Source organism: Pleurodeles waltl, chromosome 11, assembly GCF_031143425.1.
Source record: "Pleurodeles waltl isolate 20211129_DDA chromosome 11, aPleWal1.hap1.20221129, whole genome shotgun sequence".
NCBI lineage: Eukaryota > Metazoa > Chordata > Amphibia > Caudata > Salamandridae > Pleurodeles > Pleurodeles waltl.
Window position 1 is genome coordinate 787,609,023 of NC_090450.1, and position 24,729 is coordinate 787,633,751.

Genomic DNA, 24,729 nt, shown 5'->3' on the forward strand with positions numbered 1-24,729 from the left:
ATTACCAGAGAAAATAGAAGTTAAATATAACTGACAGTTTCTGATATTGGGTTATAACGAGGAGTCATGAGGAAGGGGAATGTGGATAGAGGTACGTTCTAAAATTAAAGACACAGGCTACTACAGGCGTCCTGACCACAAGGCCAGATTGAACATGATGAATCCATGAAACACCCTAGGGATAACAGAGTAGAAACGTTTTTAGTAGGTAAGGATGCCCCTTGACCCCTTTTTTAAATCTGTTTTTGAACAAAAGCGCTTTTTCGGTGAAAATACTTTTTGAAGAATGCCTGCTGTATATTTTAAATCGCCAAGTTGTTCTTTTGTGCTCACGTTGCAGTTTTCACAAATTAGATTCCACACCACTTTCTATTTTTAAACTAGAGGGAATGCCTATTTTGTTTGCAAATGGGTTTGGTTTGAACTTCGTGTATACAGTATAAAGTTAACTCTTTCTAATAACGTGAAGTATTTTCAAGATGCACAAGAAACTTTCCAGACATAGTTAATCCACAAAGCAAAAACAACAAGTGATGGACGGAATGCTGAACATTGTCAAACACTCACCCCCAGTCATAGATCTGGGTTTAATCCATCGTTCTTTTGCTCACCATGCCACCCCAGTTTGGACCCAGCCATATGCAAATCAGTCTTGACCCTGTTCCTCATGGGAACAGTCCAGACCGAACTGCCAAGCCAGGTCCTCACTGGACCGGAAACAAGCATCCTGGGACCGGTTTCGGGGTTTCACCCCTCATCAGCCAGGCTAGCTTGAATCCAGTGGCATGGGAAGCATAGTTAATCCACATTCATGTGAACAGCATAGGCATATTTTATTTAAACGGAAGGATTAATTGCAGTTCTCTGTCTTTTAGTCGGGTTTCTTCTTGACAACTAATGTTTTGACCTGCTTTTTGCAGTCAGAAGATGGCGTTGCTCCTAATGAGGCCACACTATCGGAGTGCTCTTCACCAGTGCCTGAAGCAAAAGATGCCATGTCCATTTTCAGCCCTAATCCGCAGCCAGGTAAGCTAGCACTCGTAGGAAATGGCTAATGTGTTTTGGTAAGTTAAGTTTAATTTTTCCAGTGACATAAAACATGGTAGTACTGTTGTCTCTCTCTGACCCTTAAATTGGCGCACAACTCAAAACTTCAGCTTTGTGGTTTAGGTGGTGCTTCTGTTAAAATTGTATTTGTGGCATCTATGTAACATATAGGGCTGTTTCAACACATAGTTGAGCACCAGAAGCAAAATACTGCTTGTTGGATTGTCTCCTCCTTATCACATTTCACACATCAAATGACATTTGAGGATTTCCAAATTTGCGGAGATTTGATGCTTTTCCGTCACAGAATAGGCCACTCTGTTGCAATCTGTAGGATGACAGCAAGGATCACTGCATGATTTTTGCAAGAATTACTTCCTGGATGTATCTTAAAGGATTCAGGCTACTATTGTATAGTCACATCTGCGGTGCAGGTTTTTTTTTATATGGTTGGACAATGTGGTTGCTATTTTTAAGTGTAAAAATCTATTAAACTAGGGTTCATATGCACTTGGGGAAGGGAGGAGAGTAAGATGACTTAGTAAGGAAAGCATTACTGTCATGGTAATGCCAGTACTTAATCATCGTTGCATTGCTGGTCACAACACCCATCTAGCCATTCCATTTGCTAGAATGTACCCTCTTACATTGTTATACATGTTTATAAACATGCTGGACCTCGGTGTGATGATGGGTGACATTAGTATTGTGTGAGGTTTGTATATCAAGCGCTACAAAAGTGGCAGTGGTCTTTTAGAAACATTTGCTTCTTGCCAGCAGAAGCAATGTCTACCAGTTGCGATGGAGGATGTTCCTAATCTGTTGTAAAGGAGAAGCAAGAGCCAGGAGGAGCAGAATCACAAAATGTTTTGAAAACTTGTTCTTTGGTCTATTTCTCCCTATAGACAGCCGGCAGGACGGAGCTGCAGGGCGAGCAGGTACTGGGAGCCTGATGCTGGTGGCAGACTTGGCACCATCACTGCACGATTTAGACAACCTTTTTGATAATTCAGATGATGACGAGCTCGGGGTAAGCTTTCAGCTACAAATATTTCACATAACAATAGCACTTAGAAGAAAATAATCAAATATAAAGTTGTAAATTGATACTTGGTTATAATTTCAATATGTCACTGAAATAGGAATTATAAAAGTTTTATCTCAAATTTTATGCAGTCTTCCCTGGTGGTTAATTTTCTTGAAACTGAAAGCCTGGCACAAAGAAAGGCTAAGACTAATAGCTCAGGTTGTTGGTGGCTTGCAGGAGTGCTGCTGTTCCTTCTTTCCCCTTTACACTTAACAATTTGTGACAACAAATTTTCAAAGACTGCACGACATTAATCTTAAATTCTTCTGAGCTCATTCACAACCCAAATTATGTAGACTGTAATCCTACTGATAATAGCAGAGGTGTTCTAAACATTCAGACGCTGTGTCACACTGACTCTTTTCATGAGTAGCTGTAGAGAGACATCTGAGAAGCAGAAAGGAATCAAGTCCAAAATTCATGGAGACTTTATTGCCAGCCACCATATAAGGTGAATGGTGCACCATATATGTATGTACTCCTAACACCTCATTTAATATTAATAAGGGGGAAACTGTAGGCAACTTCTCAGAAGTAGTGGTGGTTTATGGGTACCAGTATTGCAGCTATCCTACTGAAGTATGTCACATTTTCAGCGGCACATCAACCTTTCACTTTTTTAAATCACCCTGTCTTCCTTAGATAGTTGAGTGGTAGGAAGGGAACTCATGACCTTCTCTTGAATGCTGTATTTGCATATATCAACATCACAGACTAAGGGGTGTTACGCTTTTCAGAATTGAAGCCAGGCCTTCTGTCAATGAATCTCTAAACTCTTTGACAAAGAGTACATTAAGTCTATCGTACAGCATAGGCAGCATCTGGACCTCCAATAGGATGAAAGGTTTAGATAATTGCAGTTGAGACCCACAACTATAGTGCTGTGTACATAAAGACTATAGGTGGTCACTAGAGAATGGATTTAAATGGGCATGTTGTACACATTAAAGATATGCATTGTGAAGCAGAAGAGCTGATCTGGAGAGAGACAGCGCAAGAACTATTTACTCTGGAAAGAGAATACATCTTAACTAGACCTAACTCCTGGCAGGTGAGGACAATATATCTGCCTATTTTAAAATGGTTCTAAATACCTTACAATCAAATGTGAACCTTGTTTCACATTCTGAGGCAGAGTTACAAAATAAGACTATTGTAGGCCATCATATAAATGGTGAGTAGTATATCGTTGTCCAATGTGTTACAGTGGCTTTGCAGGTAACTTAAGTTTGTGTATCCTATGAAGTCGGATGAGTCTGATAATTTCTGATGTTTGAAAGGATGACCATTGCTGTTTTGTGGAATAAGAGGTAAAGCCAAGAGCCGGTCTCCGTGAGTGTGATAGCTGGAGTTTTTCGTTGTGGGGCCTTTCCCGGGATTGTTTCAAATATGGGTGCCTCGTGAAGTCCTTCTGGAGTGCATACAATTACCAGAGAGTACCATAATATATGGGGGCGATATTCTTCAAATTTTGTTATTTAAAAAGTGAAAAGGTAGGCTGCTGGGGGCTTGAATAGAAGCTTGAAGTGGTTGACCATTGTGAATGTATTCATTCATTCATTGGCAATCTTTTCAGTGAAAGGAGCAGCAAAATTCTACATAATTGAAGGCACCAAAAGAAGTTTCATGTCCTTACCTACATTTCAATGTTCAATTATAATATGAGAATAACAAAAGTGAGAAAATCTAACATATGTTTGAGAATGCTTATGAATCGATTCTCAGTTGCATGTAGTCTGGTGTACATGAAGTGTTTCAGTTTTATGATGACAAAATGGATAACCTCACTTTGGTAACATTGTCTGATGTATAAGTCTTAACAGTTTCACATTAGTTAAACATTGTTAAACAAAGACGTGCAGTAGTGTTAATTGAGAGTTTTATTTTCGAGAAAGCGGTGATGAATGTCCCCGTACTCCATGTAAACACAGTGCCAAGTAAGAAGGGTGCTCCTGTTTTCCATTCACATTCTTGCTTATTTCGAATTTGTCATTATGTTTTCATTGGTATTTGGTAATACCTAACAACAGAGCACAAATATGAACAAGCAAGGGAGTATTATAATATTGTGTACATGAACACACCAAATATACTAGGACGTTATTCTCTGTTAGATAAATGGATGATTTGTTTAAGAGAATATATCATGCATTTGTTTGTGGCTGTAATGTGATATACCTAGAAAGATACATCTGCAGGACAGCACAGCAGGGTAGTTAAATCACTGAGTAAATCATGACTACTTGATAATTAACCAATAGACTTGGAGGAAGAGAATAGAGGCTGCAGTCTGAAGTTTTTTCTTAGGCTTAAGCTTGTGCCGTGATACAGGTATGAACTAAGGATCCCAGTTTCCTGGTGTAATAGGAAGAGCGGGTACAAGAGAATAGCATGGGATCAGGATAAGTAGGGTTAGCTGTGTCAGACTCAATGTCTGTCTATTGTTGCTAGCGACGGTGAAGGAGAATAGGATGCTTGGGATAAGGAAGCGTAGGTTAAAACATTTTAATTGGGCAGAATTGCTTACACCCTCACAAAAAATTCAAGTCATTTGTGAGTGGGAGCTCAGGGCAATTGTTTTGCTTTGGAGTTGTTTATCTTGCCTCTTCTGTGGAGGTGTACCTCTGGAGAAGAGGTCTTTACTTACAGTAACTAGGATGTCACATTCGTGAATGTATGTAATCTATACTTAACACTCATATTTTGAATGTTTGTTTGCTTTTTTCAAATGTGATGTTAGGTATATTTGAAATTAGGTCAAATAATAAAAACTTGCAAAGTGTCAGTGAAATTTTTGTAGGGTTTGCCTAACATCATCCCATAATGTTTTTGCAAGATTGCATTTGTACAGTATTTGAAATAAGTCACTTTCTATGTTTTGGTAATCCAAGCTAGTGGGAGATAGTAGCAAGCCCAGTGTTTGTAGCTTGTGAAGCTGTAGATAGCATGGTTTGCACATTTCTGCCATCAAGTCTTAGGTGCAGATGTTGCAATTCTTTTAAATTATACATTTCAGTTTCAAGATGACTTGTGGTTCCTTCCTGAAACCCACAATGCCCAAGGGGCAAAGTCTCCACCTCAGAATGTTCTTCTTTTGTCAGCTTCAGATGTGCTTGAGGAACTCTGGGATGTCAAGCTGCAAAAAACACAATCCTTATACTCTGGATACGGGTATCCGATCAGCTGCAACAGCTACAAATGAACACCTTTCATTAATAACGGCTCAGACTCTACCAAGACCGGAGGTGTTTTTTCTCTACTGAAAGTCATGAGAATGATTAGTAGCAGGTTAGACGCAGGTTGGTAATTAGGAAAAAAAGAGAATGTTTTTCCACTTTTTGGTGGACTGCGTAGCCTAGCTCAGGGATCGTGGTCCTTGTAGGCTCCAAGGACACTGTGAGCCCCTGGTTGGTATTAAATAGGCCTTATAAATTCCCACCTTTAAAGGGGACTAATCCTCCAGGATTTATCTCTCAAAAAGCCTCTGGATTCCAGCCGCAAGTGCCGTCCTTAGATATCAATACAGCCAGCAACTCCTAGCAAGCAGACATTTGCAGCTTCTTCCAGATAGTCCATCTGCAATTGTGTGCGTATTAGTGTGGGAACTGCACAGGTTTTAGTTATTTTGCGTCTCTGGTGGATTGCAATTCCTCGATTGAAGATACCACCTAGGAAGTTTTTCACAGTTAATCCCTGTAACTCACCCTTAGATTCCTCAATCTGTTCTCCATTGATGCTAATGTGACATCTGTTGGTGACACCTTCCTCTCAATGATTGATGTCATTGTTTGATGGTCTTGCTACATCACTTAAATAAGGAACACCTCCTTTGCTCCACCAAGCTCTTGATCTTCTGCTGTTGCCCTTTTCCACTCTTCTTTCTGCCTTAGACCTCAATTGTTGCCTGGATCTAAAACAAGTATATTTAATCTCTCTTCTGTTTCTCCTGCTTCACCCTTTGCTCTTTGGGAGTGGGTTAAAAATGTATGTCAATTTATGCTCCAAAGGGAGTTCTCCATAGTGCACCCACTTTTAAAAATCAATCTGTACTTACTCACTGAACCATGCACATACAGTTGCCCCACATTTGCTTGCTCCTTTTGTGTCCTTGGTGCCGCACCCCTTACTCACCACTGAGCTGATATGGGGTTGGCTTGAGTATTTAACCACCATGTTTCAACAAATATCGCTCTCAGTAGGGCTCATCACTTCCCATCTTTGCCCAGTGTTTCTCTTAAATCGTTCCTTATTTTCTTCTTCCTCCAGCTGGTGCCATCTTTGTTGCCAGGCCGACCAGGGGAACTTGCTCACTGTCCTCCAACCAGCCATGTTGCCGCATTCTTTTACAAAAGAAACTCCTCTTCAGTTTGTAGAGAAATCCTCAAAGGGCCTGGATAAATCTCTAGAATGCTTCCTTCTCCACCATTTTCAGGCAGCACTCTGGCAGCAGTTATGGTTTTAACAAAACTCAGCAAGGACACATCTGCTCCAAAACCCCAGATGGCAGAATCTCCTTCTCACCCTTCCCTTTTCATGTATTGGAGCAAACTTGCCTTGCTATTCTCCTGGTGTAGCTTCATGCAGGTCCAAAAAGAGTGGAGTTGTGACATCATCTTCCAGCGATAAACTCTTGAGGAGGAATTCCTTAGGTGTTTAGGTGACCTGAATTTGTGAGAGGTTTCTAGGAACAGATTAAGTGGGAAATTAGTCCGCACATGCTGCAATTATTGTATCTTTAGGGATCACTGTCATTTTGCTCCAAAAAGCCTGATTTTCTTCAGCAGGTACGTACATTTTAAAAGTATTTACAAGTTGATGTTATTGTTTTGGGAGATAGCTATAATCTATCTTCCCACAATATTATCTTCCCATGATATTCTTTTCAGGTTGGATTATTTTTAACACTAATCACACCCTCATTTTCTGTTACGTGTTGCATTCAAAGCGGGGGCAACCCTGACCGATTTTGCATTTAGTTTTGTAGCCTCATTTAATCCTCTTAGTGTCCACAAGGAAGACAGTGGGCCTCATTATGAGTCTGCACTCACTAGGCCGCCAGACTCATGGATGGCAGTTGGACCACCGCCAATGCAGCAGCGGTCAGACTGCCACTTTACAACCCTGGCAGGGAACCGCCAGCTCCGCCAGGATCCGAGATCCCAGCGGTCTGGAGGTTGGTGGCAGTCCTAATCCACCAGGGCAGCACTGCAAGTAATGCTGCCCTGGGGATTACGATCTTGTTCTCCACCTGCCTTTTCATGGCGGTAGCATTGCCATTCAAAGGGCTGGAGGAAAATGGGTGCAGGGGGGGCCCATGGGGGCCCCTGCACTGGCCATGCACTTGCCCCCCTGCAGGCCACAGTATTGCCGTAGACTCGATTCTGAGCTGGAGACAATGCTTTAGCCTGTTTCCTGCTGGACCAGCTGGCGGAAACTCAGGTGTCCACCTGCTGACATAGCAGGAAACTCTTAATGACACCAGTAGGGAGGTCGCAGCGTAGGCGGCAGCCCCCGTGTCAGGAGTTTGGCGGACAAGTTTTCCTGTCCGCCAAACCCAGAATAGAGCCCAATGTCTCTAATTGGTCTTACTAGTAAATCCATATGTTCGATGGCATATGTTGCTGCAGATACACATGTGTGGCACAGTCCGCTGCCTGGTGTTGGGCTCGGAGTATTACAAGTTGTTTTTCTTCGAAGAAGTCTTTTTGGTCACGGGACCTAAGGACTCCTCCCTCCTCGGCTCCATTGCGCATGGGCGTCGACTCCATCTTAGATTGTTTTTTTCCGCTGTCGGGTTCGGACGTATTCCTTTTCGCTCCGTGTTTCGGTTCGGAAAGTTAGTCAGAATCTCGGAAGAAAGCGTCGGTATTGTTCCGTTCGGTATCGGAATAGTTAGGTACATCGACACCGATCATCGGAAGACTTTGGGGTAGTTTCGATCCCCCATCGGGGCCTGGTCGGCCCGACCGCGTGCGACATCGAAGCCGATGGAACGGACCCCGTTTCGTTTCTGCCCAAAATGTCACAGTAAGTATCCTTATACAGATCAGCACTTGGTCTGTAACTTGTGCTTGTCCCCCGAGCACAAGGAGGATACCTGTGAAGCCTGTCGAGCCTTCCGGTCCAGAAAAACACTCCGGGACCGAAGAGCCAGGCGTCAACAAATGGCGTCCACGTCGACAAAACAACGTTTCGACGAGGAAGAGGAAACATTCTCGGTTCCGGAATCAGAATCCGGAGACTCCGACGTCGAACAACAGCAACAAACTGTGAGTAAGACGTCGAAAAGTAAATCCATCGACAAACCCAAAGCCCAGGGGACGCCACTGCCAACAGGCCATGGCTCGACCCATAAAACAGGCGACCCGTCGAAGGCGCCGAAAAAGGGCACGCCCATAGCGAAGACACCCGACTCCGGTCGAGGGACCGCCATGGAGCAACCTCGGAGCCGAGAAAGCGGCTCCGAGAGACAAAAACAAGATACCGGCACCGAAAAACATCGGCACCGAGAATCCATGCCGAAAGGAACAAAAGTTCTGTCGGTGCCGAAACCGAAAAAAGATTCTCTCTCGGCGCCGAAAAATACCACACCTTCATCCTACTCAGAGGAACAAGGAATAAGTGGCCAAATGCACAGATTTGGACAAGAGCTCCAAAGTGTAGAATCGGACTACACACAAAAGAGACTGTACATCCAGCAAGACACAGGGAAGATATCAACCCTTCCCCCAATCATGAGGAAAAGAAGGATCGGACTTCCAAAGGATGACGCACAACCACAAGCCAAAGTGGTTAAAAAAGTCACGCCTCCGCCCTCTCCACCACAGGCATCGCCGGCACAAACACCGCCACAAATGCACTCACCAGCGCAAACTACCATAAGTCATGACGATCAGGATCAAGACGCTTGGGACCTGTATGACACCCCAGTGCCGGACAATGATCCCGAGTCATACCCCACAAAGCCGTCACCGCCAGAGGACAGTACCTCATACTCGCAACTGGTGGCTAGGGCAGCAGAATTCCACAATGTCCAACTGCATTCCGATCCTATAGAGGATGATTTTTTATTTAACACCCTCTCGGCTACACACAGCCAATATCAATGTCTCCCAATGCTACCAGGGATGTTACGGCACGCAAAACAAATTTTTGAAGAGCCCGTAAAATCAAGAGCCATCACCCCAAGGGTGGATAAGAAATACAAACCACCACCCACAGACCCAGTGTTTATTACTTCGCAGTTACCACCTGACTCCGTGGTAGTAGGGGCAGCTCGCAAGAGAGAAAATTCACATACATCTGGCGACGCCCCACCTCCGGACAAAGAAAGCCGAAAATTTGATGCGGCAGGGAAAAGAGTAGCATCACAGGCAGCCAACCAGTGGCGCATCGCAAATTCACAAGCGCCGTTGGCCAGATATGACCGCGCACACTGGGACTAGATGCAACTTCTCGTAGACCATCTTCCCCAGGAATACCAAAAAAGGGCGCAGCAAATAGTGGAAGAGGGACAAACGATCTCAAACAATCAAATCCGCTCTTCACTAGACGCAGCCGATACTGCAGCAAGAACAGTCAACACTGCTGTCACCATAAGGAGACACGCTTGGCTACGCACTTCAGGCTTCAAACCTGAAATCCAGCAGGCTGTCCTTAATATGCCCTTCAACGAGAAACAACTTTTTGGCTCTGAAGTGGATACAGCCATTGAAAAACTTAAAAAGGACACAGACCCGGCCAAGGCCATGGGCGCACTCTACTCCCCGCAGAGCAGAGGCTCTTTCAGAAAAACTCCATTTAGAGGGGGGTTTCGTGGCCAACCCACAGACACCACCAGCCAACAAACAAGAACCACACCATATCAGGGTTCCTTCCAAAGGGGAGGTTTCAGGGGATATCGGGGGGGTCAATTCCCAAGGAGTAGGGGAAGATTCCAGACTCCAAAAACACCTCCACCTAAACAGTGACTTTCAAGTCACGCAACCCCTTCACTCAACACCAGTGGGGGGAAGACTAAGCCAATTCTACCAATCTTGGCAACAGATTACAACAGACAATTGGGTATTAGCAATAATCCAACATGGCTATTGCATAGAATTCCACAACTTCCCACCAAACATCCCCCCCAAAACACGCAAAATGTCACCACAACATTTAGAACTTTTAGGACTAGAAGTTCAAGCACTACTGCAAAAGGATGCAATAGAGTTAGTACCAGTACAACAAAAAAACACAGGAGTTTACTCCCTGTACTTTCTAATTCCAAAAAAAGACAAAACATTAAGACCAATATTAGATCTCAGGACACTAAATACCTACATCATATCAGACCATTTTCACATGGTCACACTACAAGACATCATTCCACTGCTCAAACAGCAAGATTACATGACCACATTAGACCTAAAGGATGCGTACTTTCATATACCAATACACCCTTCTCACAGAAAGTACCTACGGTTCGTATTCAAAGGAATACATTACCAATTCAAGGTGTTGCCATTCGGAATAACAACTGCACCAAGAGTGTTCACAAAATGTCTAGCAGTAGTAGCAGCACACATCAGGAGACAACAGATACATGTGTTCCCTTACCTAGACGATTGGCTAATCAAGACCAACACAGTAAAAAAATGCGCAAACGACACCACATTTGTCATACAAACCCTTCACAAACTGGGGTTTTCCATCAACTATACAAAATCACACCTAGAACCGTGTCAAACACAACAATATCTAGGAGCAACCATCAACACATCAAAAGGAATTGCCACTCCAAGTCCACAAAGAGTGCAGGCATTCCACAAGGTAATAAGTGCTATGTTTCCAAACCAAAAGATACAAGCAAAATTTGTGCTAAAACTTCTGGGCATGATGTCATCATGCATAGCCATTGTCCCAAACGCAAGACTACACATGCGACCCTTACAACAGTGTCTAGCATCACAATGGTCACAGGCACAGGGTCAACTTCAAAATCTGGTGTTGGTAGACCGCCAAACATACCTCTCGCTTCTATGGTGGAACAGCAAAAATTTAAACAAAGGGCGGACATTTCAGGACCCAGTGCCTCAATACGTTATAACAACAGATGCTTCCATGACAGGGTGGGGAGCACACCTCAATCACCACAGCATTCAAGGACAATGGGATATACACGAAACAAAATTTCATATCAATTACCTAGAACTGTTAGCAGTATTTCTAGCGTTAAGAGCCTTCCAACCCATAATAACACACAAATACATTCTTGTCAAAACAGACAACATGACAACAATGTATTATTTAAACAAACAAGGAGGAACACACTCAACACAATTGTGCCTCCTAACACAGAAAATTTGGCAGTGGGCGATTCACAACAACATTCGCCTAATAGCACAATTTATTCCAGGAATACAAAACCAACTAGCAGACAACCTTTCGCGAGACCACCAACAAGTCCACGAATGGGAAATTCACCCCCAAGTTCTGAACAAGTACTTTCAAATTTGGGGAACACCCCAGATAGATTTGTTCGCAACAAAAGAAAACTCAAAATGCCAAAACTTCGCATCCAGGTACCCACACCGCGAATCACAAGGCAATGCTCTATGGATGAGTTGGTCAGGGATATTTGCGTACGCTTTTCCCCCTCTCCCTCTCCTTCCATATCTAGTAAACAAGTTGAGTCAAAACCAACTCAAACTCATACTGATAGCACCCACATGGGCAAGACAACCTTGGTATACAACTCTACTAGACCTTTCACTAGTACCGCATGTCAAACTACCCAACAGGCCAGATCTGTTAACACAACACAAACAACAGATCAGGCATCCAAACCCAGCATCATTGAATCTGGCAATTTGGCTCCTGAAATCCTAGAATTCGGACACTTAGACCTCACACAAGAATGCATGGAGGTCATAAAACAAGCTAGAAAACCTTCCACTAGACACTGCTATGCATCGAAGTGGAAAAGATTTGTTTACTACTGCCATTCCAATCAAATACAACCATTACATGCCTCTACTAAAGACATAGTAGGATACTTACTACATTTGCAAAAAGCAAATCTCGCTTTTTCATCTATAAAAATACACCTCGCAGCAATATCTGCTTACCTACAAACTACTCATTCATCGTCTCTATTTAGAATACCAGTTATTAAAGCATTCATGGAAGGGCTAAAGAGAATTATACCACCAAGAACACCACCAGTTCCTTCATGGAATCTTAACATCGTCTTAACAAGACTCATGGGTCCACCTTTCGAACCCATGCATTCCTGTGAAATGCAATATCTAACCTGGAAGGTCGCATTTCTCATTGCAATCACATCCCTCAGAAAAGTAAGTGAAATACAGGCATTTACCATACAAGAACCATTTATTCAAATACACAACAATAAAATAGTTCTAAGAACAAATCCAAAATTTCTGCCAAAAGTAATCTCACCATTCCATTTAAATCAAACAGTAGAATTGCCAGTGTTCTTCCCACAACCAAATTCTGTGGCTGAAAGGGCACTACATACATTAGACATCAAAAGAGCACTAATGTATTACATTGACAGAACAAAGCTAATCAGGAAAACAAAACAACTGTTCATAGCTTTTCAAAAACCACACATAGGAAATCCAATCTCTAAACAAGGCATTGCTAGATGGATAGTCAGATGCATTCAAACATGCTATCTTAAAGCCAAAAGAGAATTGCCTATTACACCAAAGGCACACTCAACCAGAAAGAAAGGTGCTACAATGGCCTTTCTAGGAAACATTCCTATGAGCGAAATATGTAAGGCTGCAACCTGGTCTACGCCTCATACGTTTACTAAACACTACTGTGTAGACGTACTAAATGCACAACAAGCTACAGTGGGCCAAGCTGTACTAAGAACATTATTCCAAACTACTTCAACTCCTACAGGCTAAACCACCGCTTTTAGGGGAGGTAACTGCTTTATAGTCTATGCCACACATGTGTATCTGCAGCAACATATGCCATCGAACTGAAAATGTCACTTACCCAGTGTACATCTGTTCGTGGCATTAGTCGCTGCAGATTCACATGTACCCTCCCACCTCCCCGGGAAGCCTGTAGCCGTTTAGAAGTAGATCATAAATCTTAAACATCTGAACATTTGTAAATAATTATTAGAAACTCTTAACGTACATACATATTCACTCCATTGCATGGGCACTATTTATACCAAACAACTCCATCCTCACCCTCTGCGGGGAAAACAATCTAAGATGGAGTCGACGCCCATGCGCAATGGAGCCGAGGAGGGAGGAGTCCTTCGGTCCCGTGACCAAAAAGACTTCTTCGAAGAAAAACAACTTGTAATACTCCGAGCCCAACACCAGGCAGCGGACTGTGCCACACATGTGAATCTGCAGCGACTAATGCCACGAACAGATGTACACTGGGTAAGTGACATTTTCATTTCTCATTCTTACAGTGTGATTTATTCATCATACTTTCAAAGTTTTAGGTAGATCATGTGTCTTGAAGTGGCCTAATGTAGTAAGATTATTTAACTGTAGGAGGAAATGCTTTCAAGCTGGTGTTGTGATTGTTCAGATATATGCTGCAGTAACAAAAGACTAAAGGGCATAATACCATTGAATAAATCCATTCACACAGTGGTAGAAGCCGAGGAGAGAAAATACTTTTAAATATCTGGTGAACTCCAGCCTAGCCTGGCATCCAGGCAAGTTAAGAAGTGTGTCACAAGACGTGGTGCATTAATCCCTGCAGAGAGGTGAAAGTTTATGTATGGAAAGAGAATGGCAGACTGTAGAGAAGTAGAAATAGAGACGGTGATAGGAATAAAACTCCACCCATGAAAAGGTAACGGTCTACCCCTTCTAATCCATTATTGGGGATAACGTGACTGTGTTGGATCTCCTAACCCCAAGTGTGTTAAGAAGTTGGGTCTGTCAAATAGAATAAACTCTTAAGTAATATTAATGAAGTAGTAGTATTTATATGATGAACAACTTCGAAGTGGTTGTAGCATCTGGTGAACAACAGCTAACCTTATTTTCTGGTCACATTTTGTCTTGTATTCTGGCACTCCAGGCACAATACATATCCTAGTGTTATATGGTTCCTATGAATTAATTAGTACTGTGTATCAGGTCAACATAAACTACAGGATATAGGGTGTTAGTAATCTATACCATCAGGAAATGTTAGCACAATTCCTAGCTAGCTCACAATGCCACATCTGAACCCCTAAACTTACTGTAGGACCAGATGGTATCAGCAACCTCTAAAATGACTACTCTGATTCGCAAGGAAATTGTTTAAACAGATCTTCCCTCTCATTGGTACATTGCATGCCCAAGGTGAGACCCAAGAAAAATACCAAATTATCTTTTCAAACATTTATTGAAACAGTCATATTCTTGTATAGAAAGCATGTGCTCCGGTTATTAGGCAGATAAAACAAAGCATGGTAACCAGCATTGTAAGAAAGGTTAAATAAAAATAACAATTCAACCATGATAATGTTACTGCATTGTTACACTCCTATGTGTCACAACCTACGCTATTGAGAGCATAGTGGGAGTTATCTCTGCCTGATCAAGAAGGATGGCCTAACCACCAGGGCCTGGGTGCGATGTACTGGGAAGCCAGGAAGCTGGTCTGATGTAGTAAAAGCTACCGTCCTTTGCAGGATTGAGGTCAGATTCAGCAGGGCTGCACCTCGGTCACAGTGCACCACGTTCCAGAATAATCCAAACAGAAGTACACCTCTGCCGAATGTAGCACTAACGCAGTTTATATAATGAAAGCACTGTTCATATCCCACTGTCAGAGGTGCAGAGCAGTGCGATGTCTCTGGAGCTTCAGAGCTGTTTCCAGTGGACAATCATGGTACAAGTGCAACTCGTTATGTCTCTCTAGCCCTATATGGGGTGTGGGGTGTATAGACTGCATGGCAGTAATGCCTAACAAATGGAATAAGCTGCATATGCAGTGTCTTCTTAGTACATTATCACATAAGTGTAAAACCATGTAAAAAGTCACCATCCGAAAAAGGTGGCAAGCTTAAAATGTGCAATCTAAATTGAAGACTGTGTGGGCCCTAATGTGCTTCACCACACTGGCATGCACTATCTCCCACAAATTAAAGTGTCTTTATGATTTTAGTGAGTTATAATGTTATGCTGTTCCTGTTTTGGTAGTAGGACTGCATGTTTAGGATGGCAGCACCACTGAGCATGGGAGACTGAGGAAACCCCATGTCGCTTGGCAGGCAGCTGTCATCCTAACTCCTGGCTAGCTCACAGTGCCTCACTCTGACCACCTAACCTGACAGGATAAAAGGTGATTACAGCAACCTCAACATGACACTTTAACTGTTCAGGAAGTCGTGGACACAGACCGTACACCTTTCGCTCAGCTACTCACGCACGCCAAGGTCAAATACAAGATGCAAGATGGATTTCAATGTATTTATTGAAGTAATCACATTTGAATATTAAAAGCCTGTGCTGCAATAATTAGGCAGATGAAACAGCACAGTAACCAACATAACAGCAGGAGTGAAGAAGATAAACAACCCCATTGTGTTAATTGTTTCTAGATGGTCTACAGTTCCTACCTAATCCCTATGTCTAAATCTGAGAGCCTAGTAGTTCTAACCCTCTGCCTGGCCTGGCCTAAAGGATTCGCCCCAGCCCCATACCTGAATCGAATAGCATCGGTCTGCCAGTGATGCAGAGGGCAGTCTCCTCAGGAGGCTGAGATATCAGCACCAGCTTATCTGTCAGTCGAAAGGAAAGCATCCCAGGATGGTCATGATTGGAATGTTTTTTACCCCCTTTAGACCCAAGTGTAGTTTATATAATGACCCATGCCTCATTTGGGAAACAGCTCTGACATAATGCTGTGTCTTAGAGATAAAATCTGGCTCATGGGCTGGCAATATGAGTTAGCATATCATGTTCTGTGCGTACCAGCCTTGGACAAGGAGTACAGATTATATGTAGTACAAGGCTGATGCAACGTGAACTCTGCCTTCCTGGAGGAAGCAACTGATAAAATATGTAAAAAGCAAATGCTAAAAGCAGGCTTGCTAAAATATGAATACATTTATGTATAAAAGTAAATAAATGCACAAATTTTGAAACTAACCTAGGACAGGGGTGCCCAACCCGGGAACAAAATGGGCTTTACAACAATAACATTTTGTGAATACTTTTTATACCACAGAACTGTCTTGACCGATTCTGACAGTCATGTCTGCATAGTCATTCTTCTTTATTAGGCCAACTTCCACGAATTTATGGATCTTAATTCTTGATCATTAATATGGTGCCAGTACTGAGAGAGTAAGTGCTTCTTGTTGCCATAGTAAATGACATGGACAACCAGACGTGTGCCACAGTTCAGCAGCAGACGCACATATTGGTAAAAGTTACTAAGAAATTCAATGATTTTCTGATTTTGTGTTTGAGGGGGGTCTGTACTTAGTTATTTGCAGTGCTATTAGCGCAAGAGTCAACTGAAGCAGTTTACTTGCACATTCCATCAGAATGTGTGTAGAGCCTGGCATTCCAAAGATCTACTGCTACTGGAATTTTTAAAGCAGAGAGCAATTTGGACTACATCCTACTTTTCCCTAAATAGTGGATACTAGCTCTATACACTGATTGGAGTGTACTTCTTTGATCATTTGTTGTCTGTGTGCTCTTATATGATTTTTCTTGATTTTTATTGAGGGCATGCCAGGTGTATGGGCTATCTAGATTCTGCTTAGTTTGAATGATTTTCCTAATTATGTAGTGTGCTTTTCATCTCAGCTCAACAAGTCTGTTTGTCCAGTGGTCTATCTTCTGTAACATTTAGGGGGTGGTGGTATTAGTGAAGTGCTGTGTGACATATAAAGGCTAACTGTGATAATTTCTCATCTTGGGCATAATGAACTTTTCAAGCTGCTTCAGTCTACGAGGTTGAAGTGTTTTTAGCTGTTACAACAAAAAGTTTAAATTTGTCTTACATGGGTAGCTCATGTACTCTTGTGTTTATCTTTGAGACTTGTAGTTCTGTGTTTACAATGTGATCATCCGAGCTACAGGTGCCTAATTTCATGAACAAAAGCAAGATTGAAAACACCTCTTGCTTCTTACATGGAACTGTTAGTGAGCTCTGCCGTCTGATCAAGCACCACTATCTAATTAACATGAACCTGGGCATTTTGTTGTCAGGGTGCCTTTAATAGCCGCTTCTACATTTTATGGCCCTTTCATTTTCATTACATACATCTTTCCCCAAAACAAAACTTAAACAGCATCCAAAACGTATTGTTTGTGGCATGTGTAGCTGTAGATACCTATGCCGTGCATACTCCTGCCATCTAGTGTTGATCTCAATCGGGTGCAAGAAGTCTTCGGGTCATGAGGTATAGTGACCCCACCTATTGTTGGTAATGCGCATGGGCATCAGTTCCATCTTCGGATTGTTTTTTCTATGCTGTCTATTTCAGACGTGCTGCTCCGGGTGGATGCCTTATGTTTTTGTCACTCAGCCTGTTAGGATCATCTAGGCAGGTGTAAACAATCATCGCATCTTAATTTTGTGCCTCGTGCTACTCCACATGCGAGACAGTTCTGTGCCCTGCTCTGGCCTCCGTTCCTGTTCGGCACCGTCTAGTGTTTGACACTGTAGAATCTTCCATCTGTAACAGAAGGAACTCCATTAAGGCATTGTCTGGAATGTCACACCAAGTATCCAGGGTCAGACCTCCAACAAGTGTACAACCTTTGTCTTTCCCCAAAGCACAATAAGACCTCATGTTCTGTATGTCTCACCTTTCGGAGCATAAAGACCTTGCGGTACTATTGGGATCGACTCATTGCATCTTCCCCCATGGTACACCAGCATGTCGATGTCTGGTTCTCTACGGCGAGCAGGACTTTGAAACCGAAGATCAGCCGAAAGGTTGAGTCTTCGGAGGAAAGTTATTGCTCCAACACAGATATAAGTGAGCTGCTGCCCTCTCCATTGTGAGGCAAAGACTGCTGCTGTCAGTAAAACCTTACCACCCCACCATACCGAGGATAAGCATCGCTCTCGAGGGAAGTCAAGCTTTGAGCTTGTAAGCCCCTCCCTAGGCTTCCAGACTGCAACTGTGCCACAGAAGGCTATGGTCGGCTGCGACACACTGCTTCAAACCTGAAGCCCTTCCAGCACTGAAGTCCATGCAGAAGCCATGACCTTCGAACTATACCAGCTTGTTGTCGTCAAAAACGGCATTTGTAGCAGTCTTTGGACTCCACGCACTCTCGGTGCCAGCAGACCAGCCTCATCTTCGCCACTGAAATGCCTGGTGTCCAGGGCACCATCTTCCTCATCCTCCAAGGATCAAGAGCAGCTCATCCTCCAATACCTACATCAGGAGCTCGACGCCTGGCACCAGCACATCCTTCTCCACCCAGGGTCTGGTTGGATCCTTGCTCATCCTCCTTCCAAGGCAAAGGACTCTGCTGCCCAATAGAGCTACTGACCTTCTATGAAACCCTTAACCCACCACCAGACCTTCCACCTAGGAATCGTCAGCGCCATGACAGAGGGACTTCGTCACCTCTTTCTTTGCCTCGTCTCCCTCCATCTCACATTTCCCCTCCTTCATCAGTACTTCTTGCAGACCCCTCATCTTCCCAGGTGTTAACTTATTCTGGATTCAGTAGAAAGAGTCCCAGATCCCCCTGTGACCCATATGACCTGTCCTTAGATCCACACCATAATGATAATCCACGGGATGCTTGACGTTGACCCCACGGGGGATACTGACCCCACCTCAACCCTGCCAAGCCTTCCACGCCAGATGACTCTACCTCGTACCATGAGACCCTCCAAACAAAGGTCACCTACAATAAGGGGGAAATTCATAAGCACCAAGAGGATGATGACTACCTGATGGAGAAGGTTTCCTCCACCCAACATGCAAAGCAGTATCTTCCTGTGCTTAAAAGAAAGCAAAGCCTGCCCCTGACATCTTCAGAGAGCCTCAAAAGGCACAAGGTATCACCCACAGAGTCGACAAAAAATGAAAAACATCCCCTTCTAACCCTGCTTACATTAAGGGACAGCTTCCACCTGACTCCCTGGGTGATGCACCTCCTTCGGACAGGGAAAGTAAAAAACAAATTGATGTAGCAAGGAAGTGCGTCACTGCTCATCCACTGGGGTGACATGGAGGAGTTGATTCAACACCTTCCGGACCAGCTTATGAGTAGCGGGAAAGAGCTTGTGCCAGAGGGTTAGATAATCTCTCTCACCAATATCCAATGTGACCTTGGCACGGATGACACTTGCGCCTATTGGATTAACTTCAGTGTTCTCCTTGCCAAGACTCCTGACTGCATGTTTCTGGCATGTTGACAGTATCTTGAGAGCCTTACGGGTGAGTAGTTGCTTTATATAAATTATGATGGGTTATGGATGGCTTTACGCCAGAGGTACAGCAGCAGTTGCTCAACTTGCAGTTCGGTGGGGAGAATCTTTTTGGACCAAAGGTTCACCAGATGCTGGAAAAAATAAAGAAGTGCACAGAGACTGAAAACCATGGTTCCACTATCAACACCCTCCGCCCATGGCTCCTTCTGCTGCTCCCTATTCCTCAGCGTGGCAAAATTCACCACCCCAGAGTAATCCACTTGCTTACCCAGACAACAGCCGCAGTAGACCCCAGCTTGGGGCTTCTTTACTGGAGGGTACAAGAACAATAACTATATAGGCAATGGTACAGGCATAGCCACTAATGCAGCTTCCCTTGCAAAGCAGTGACTTTCTTACTTTGCCTCCTTGACCATCAAACATCTGTCAGGGAAAGACTACAGGGTTGTCTGTCCTGCTGAATGGCGATAACCTTGGACCAGTGAGTTCTCAACATCATAGCATAGGGATATTGTCTAGGACTCTCACAAATTGCACCAAATCCCACAATTCTCCCCCCCCCCCCCCAAATACACAAATTGACCCTAGAACGTTAGTGTCTGCTTCAAGAGGAAATGCGCTCACTTAGCAAGGGACCATAGGACATGTACCACCACAACCCCTTGGCTTAGGGGTTTACTTGCCTATACTTCCTCATTCCTGAAAGACTGGTCACTCGGGCCAATTCTCGATCTTGGGTTCTTCAACAAATATATCCTGTCCAAACACTTTCACATGGTGACACTTCAGGATGTCATTACTCTAATACAGCGAGGCGACTAAATGACCACCCTCGACGTGAAGGATGCCTTCTTCCAGATCCTAATCCACCATGTAAATCGTTGGTTCCTCCAGTATGTGTTAAGTGACCAGCATTATTAGTTCAAAGTGCTGCTCTTTGTGGGTAACCACAGTCCCCAGAGTGTTCACGAAGTGTGTTGCTGTGGTGGCTGCTCAGCTTACAAGTAACAGTGTCCATGTCTTCTTTTAATTGGACTGTCAGGTAACAGTCAGAGAGGTCATACGCATTCTCGCCATTATGGCCTTCTCCACTGCCATAGTTCCATGCACCAGGTTACACATGTGCCCGTTGCTAGAGTGCCTAGCAGCACAGTAGTTCCAAGGCTGGTGGGCCATTGAGAGGATCTAGTGTTGATTTGTGATCAGGGCTCAATCAGGCATCCAACCTCCAAACAATTCAATCTTGCTATTTGGTTCGTGAGGTCCTAGAGTTTGGATACCCCGGCTTCCCTCTAGAATGTATATCCATCCTTACGGAGGTGTAAAGGCCTACTACTAGAAAAGATTGGTGCACTACTGTCTTTCTAGGCATATTTACCCTCTCAAAGCAGTGTTCCAGGACATTGTCTGTTATCTGCTTCACTTAGCTGCTGTAGCTGCAAACCAGGGACCAAACTTCACTTTTCAGAGTTCCAGCTGACAAAGTATATGGAGGGGCTCAAAGGGTCATTCAACCGCAGGTGCTACCTGACCCCTTATGGAAGCTCAACGTTGTGTTAACTAGACTTATGACCCCACCTTTTGAGCCACTTCACTCTTTTCCTTTGCCGTTTCTTTCATGGAAAGTGGCTTTCCTAGTAGCTATCACCTCCCTCAAATGTGAGTGAGATTCAGGCTCTTACCCTGGAGAAACCTTTATTCCAAGCCCCCAATGATGAAATAGTCCTCGGTTCCAGGTTCCTTCTTAAGGTAGGCTCTAGATTCCAGGTTCCTTCCTAAGGTAGGCTGTACATTCCACCTTAACCAAACTATTGAATTGCTCTTTCTCTAGACCACAAAGAGATGTGCTCGCTCTAAAGCAGGTCAAACACAGTGGTTGGTCAAATGTATTCAAACCTTTTATGCCAAAGACTAAAGAACTTTGCCTATCCCTCCAAACCCCATTCAACCTGTACAAAGGGATCCTACTTTGGTTTTTTGAGAAATATTCCCATAGCTGATATTTTGTAAAGCAGCTGCCTGGTCTACCCACCATCCCTTTATTGAGCACTACTGTATTGATTTATTCGCCTGTTAACTTTACATTGGGCAAGCTATTCTATATACCCTCTTTCAGTCCTCTGCAACATCCTCTGGGCAGCTACTACTTTAGGGAGGACTGATTTACAGCATGTGTATCTACAGCCACATACAGAAAATAAAACTTACCCTGTAAGTATCTGTTTATGGCCTGTAGTGCAGTAGATTCACATGTGCCAATCCTCTCAGTAAGTCTTTCGATGTTGCTGACATTTTTTTAATTTAAATTCTCTTTCCCTTGATTGGTCATCTTCCTGTGTATCTCTACGCTCCATCTACATACCCACCTACCGTGTGGAAAAACCATTATGAAGATGGAGCTGACGCCCGTTCGCGCTACAGGCAATAGATTCTTCATGACTCGAAGACTTCTTCAAAGCAAAACAACTTGCACATGTCTGAGTCCAACACGAGAAGGCAAGAGTATGCACTGCATGTGAATCTACACCACTACGTGCCACAAACAGATGCTTGCAGGGTGATATTTTCCTTTCAGCTTAGCTCAAGATAGCGACATCTTCATAATGATTACACTGGTTTTTTTTCTTTTTCAAATAATGTCAGAGTGTAAAGTGTTTAATGAGCCTACCGGTATCATGTGACTATCATGGACGAGATTTATTGTTATAGTTAAAAAACATTTTCTTCTATCCACGATGAAGAAGCAGAAATTGATGCAGACATGTTGGATATGATTACTGCTAAATGGAAGATTAAACCCACCTATGTTTTAAAATGTTATTCTCTCTCTACTGCTATCATTTTCTCACCTTTAGATAAAAAAAATACTCTGAGATTCAAACTCTTTTACCAAGTAAGTATTTAATTTTATTATATTGTTTCTAGGGTGTGTCACCTACTATGCGGCTATCCAAGGTCGCTGCTGCAGGATCGGATGAGCGTGTCTCAAGCAAGAATGGAAGGTCTGCTATTCCATACCCCCCAAGTACGTATGCTTCCTCCTTATTTGCTTTTAGTGATTTGAGCCCAAACTAGTGCCCAGATTCTGCCATCTGTTTTGTGTACTGATGACTGATGACCATGTTAATAGCTGAAGAGCAAGAGGAGTTGACCAAGCTGGCCAAAACTGTCATGCTTTTTTATTAACTTGTGTAATGGGAATTTTAACATACGTGTTTGTTATACCAACTCTAGCGGCTGCTGACTTGCAGAGGATGTTTCCAACGCCACCATCCTTGGAGCAGCACCTTGCCTTTTCCCCCAACTACAAAGATGGAATCAGTTCTGATACAGTGACCACCTTAGGCATGCTGGGGAGTCCTATTATCAGCTTGCAGACTGACTTCAAGATGGAGGTGGATGAATTTTTAAGTAGTCCTAAGCCAGAGGAAATCAAGGTACCATTTGTAGGTTACCTCACCCTCCAGTCTGTGTTCATTTCTAATTTTAATTCACATGCATAACATATTTTATATTGTCTAACATTGTAAAATTATTTGAAAAATCACAGTAAATGTTTAAGTGACTCCTCAGCTCTTGACCATTGTACCAGTAGAGTAATTTTGGTGTATTGCTTAAGAAATGAGTGTAATTACTATTTAACTTTAAGGATTTTGTATTTCTAACAGTCTGTCTAAATCCATGGCCTTGTACAAAAATTGTATATATCTATAAAAACACAACCTACCCTATGAAGGATATGGGACATAATGCCCTTAAATACCATAAATCCCAAATTAGGCTTCCCAGTTGCTACACGTGTTGCAGTTGCTCCATGGCTGAGTCAAAACAATTCATTTGTTTGAAGCACCTATTCCAATAATGCATAATGAATACATAAGCAGTTCGGCACAGCCATTCTACCTCACAGTCAAAAAACATCTCACAACTCATAATTGAGATCCTTACCCCATCCTACTGACCACTCTTCCTCAAAACTGAAGCTTAGTCACATCTCCATTTAATATTTGGAAATGTTTACAAGGACTTACAAAAAACTGTTGCAATGCTAAGCTAATTGCAGATTGTGCACTCTACAACTATGCAAGTGCTAAAAAAAAGTAAATTGTATTAGTTTAGTACTTACTACCTCTGACAAGGTGTCGAAGTGCTTTGTGGTAAGTAGTATGCTACTCTGAGACCCAATTTAGAGGTAACATTGGTAGTGGATATGTAATATCTGCTTCCTTTTCCTTGTATGATTAGAAGAGTTAAGTTTGTGCTCTTGAGATCTTATACATTTGCTCTAGAAATGTAATTGCAATAGATTCCTTGAAATGGATTAGGAAAGGGAAGATGTGATATATTATTATGAGTGGTTGATATGCATGCCTGTATTTGGATGAATTGGATAGAAAGAATAGTTTGTGAAGCATGTTGGGAATCCATTGTAGTTAGAAGGATTTGGGATGTGTTAGAAAGGTGAAAGGCAGAGTTGACGTTTTTTTAAATAATCGATACATATATACAGGACGCACACATTTAAATATATGCATGTATATATACCATTATACCCATATGTTCATACTTCTAATAATATCATAGGCAGACCTACTTATATATGTTGTGCATACATATTAATAGATTGTTCAAATGTTTTTGTATATGTATGTTATAAATGGAAGCATATACCCGTAAACATACACAAATCTTCACAGACAACATCTTCACAGACAACATCTTCATACCCAAACATACATTTGTTGTCACGTTTAAGTATATACAGTGAATTTCATACATCCACAGTAAGATTAAAAAATATGCATAAGTACTGGTACCTAACCTATGATCATATTTGTTTTATAACAGAAACTAGCATAAACCCATAAATAGACAAATGTACTTAACAGAACTACATACTATGACATACATATATATGTAGTGAATAAACATGCACTTAGTAGCATGTGTTGCAGTAGATATGCATGTTCAGCATACTTGTTCTTTCTGTTGTTGGTCTTGGACATTTGCAACCTGTTTTTCTTTGTAGAGAGGCTGTCAATCCATGGTATGCACTGTGACTCCACCCGTAGTAGGCACGACTCCATATTCGATTCTTTTTTCCACCATCTGATTTGTATGTGTATATGTGTACCAATGGGGCTCTAAGAGTCGACATGTCTGTTTCTTCAGGACCCCATGCTGAATGTCTC

The 24,729-nt window shown here is 42.8% G+C and overlaps 1 protein-coding gene across 2 annotated transcripts in view; it reads left to right on the forward strand.

The window, feature by feature from the left end:
• MED13L (mediator complex subunit 13L) overlaps positions 1 to 24,729 on the forward strand; it is a 982,865-nt gene that overhangs the window by 619,960 nt on the left and 338,176 nt on the right. For both annotated transcript variants that reach the window (XM_069214516.1, XM_069214517.1), the window contains exons 12-15: positions 921 to 1,026; positions 1,953 to 2,077; positions 22,463 to 22,562; positions 22,772 to 22,974. In XM_069214516.1, coding sequence (XP_069070617.1) covers positions 921 to 1,026; positions 1,953 to 2,077; positions 22,463 to 22,562; positions 22,772 to 22,974 — 534 coding nt within the window. The remainder of the gene's footprint in view (positions 1 to 920; positions 1,027 to 1,952; positions 2,078 to 22,462; positions 22,563 to 22,771; positions 22,975 to 24,729) is intronic.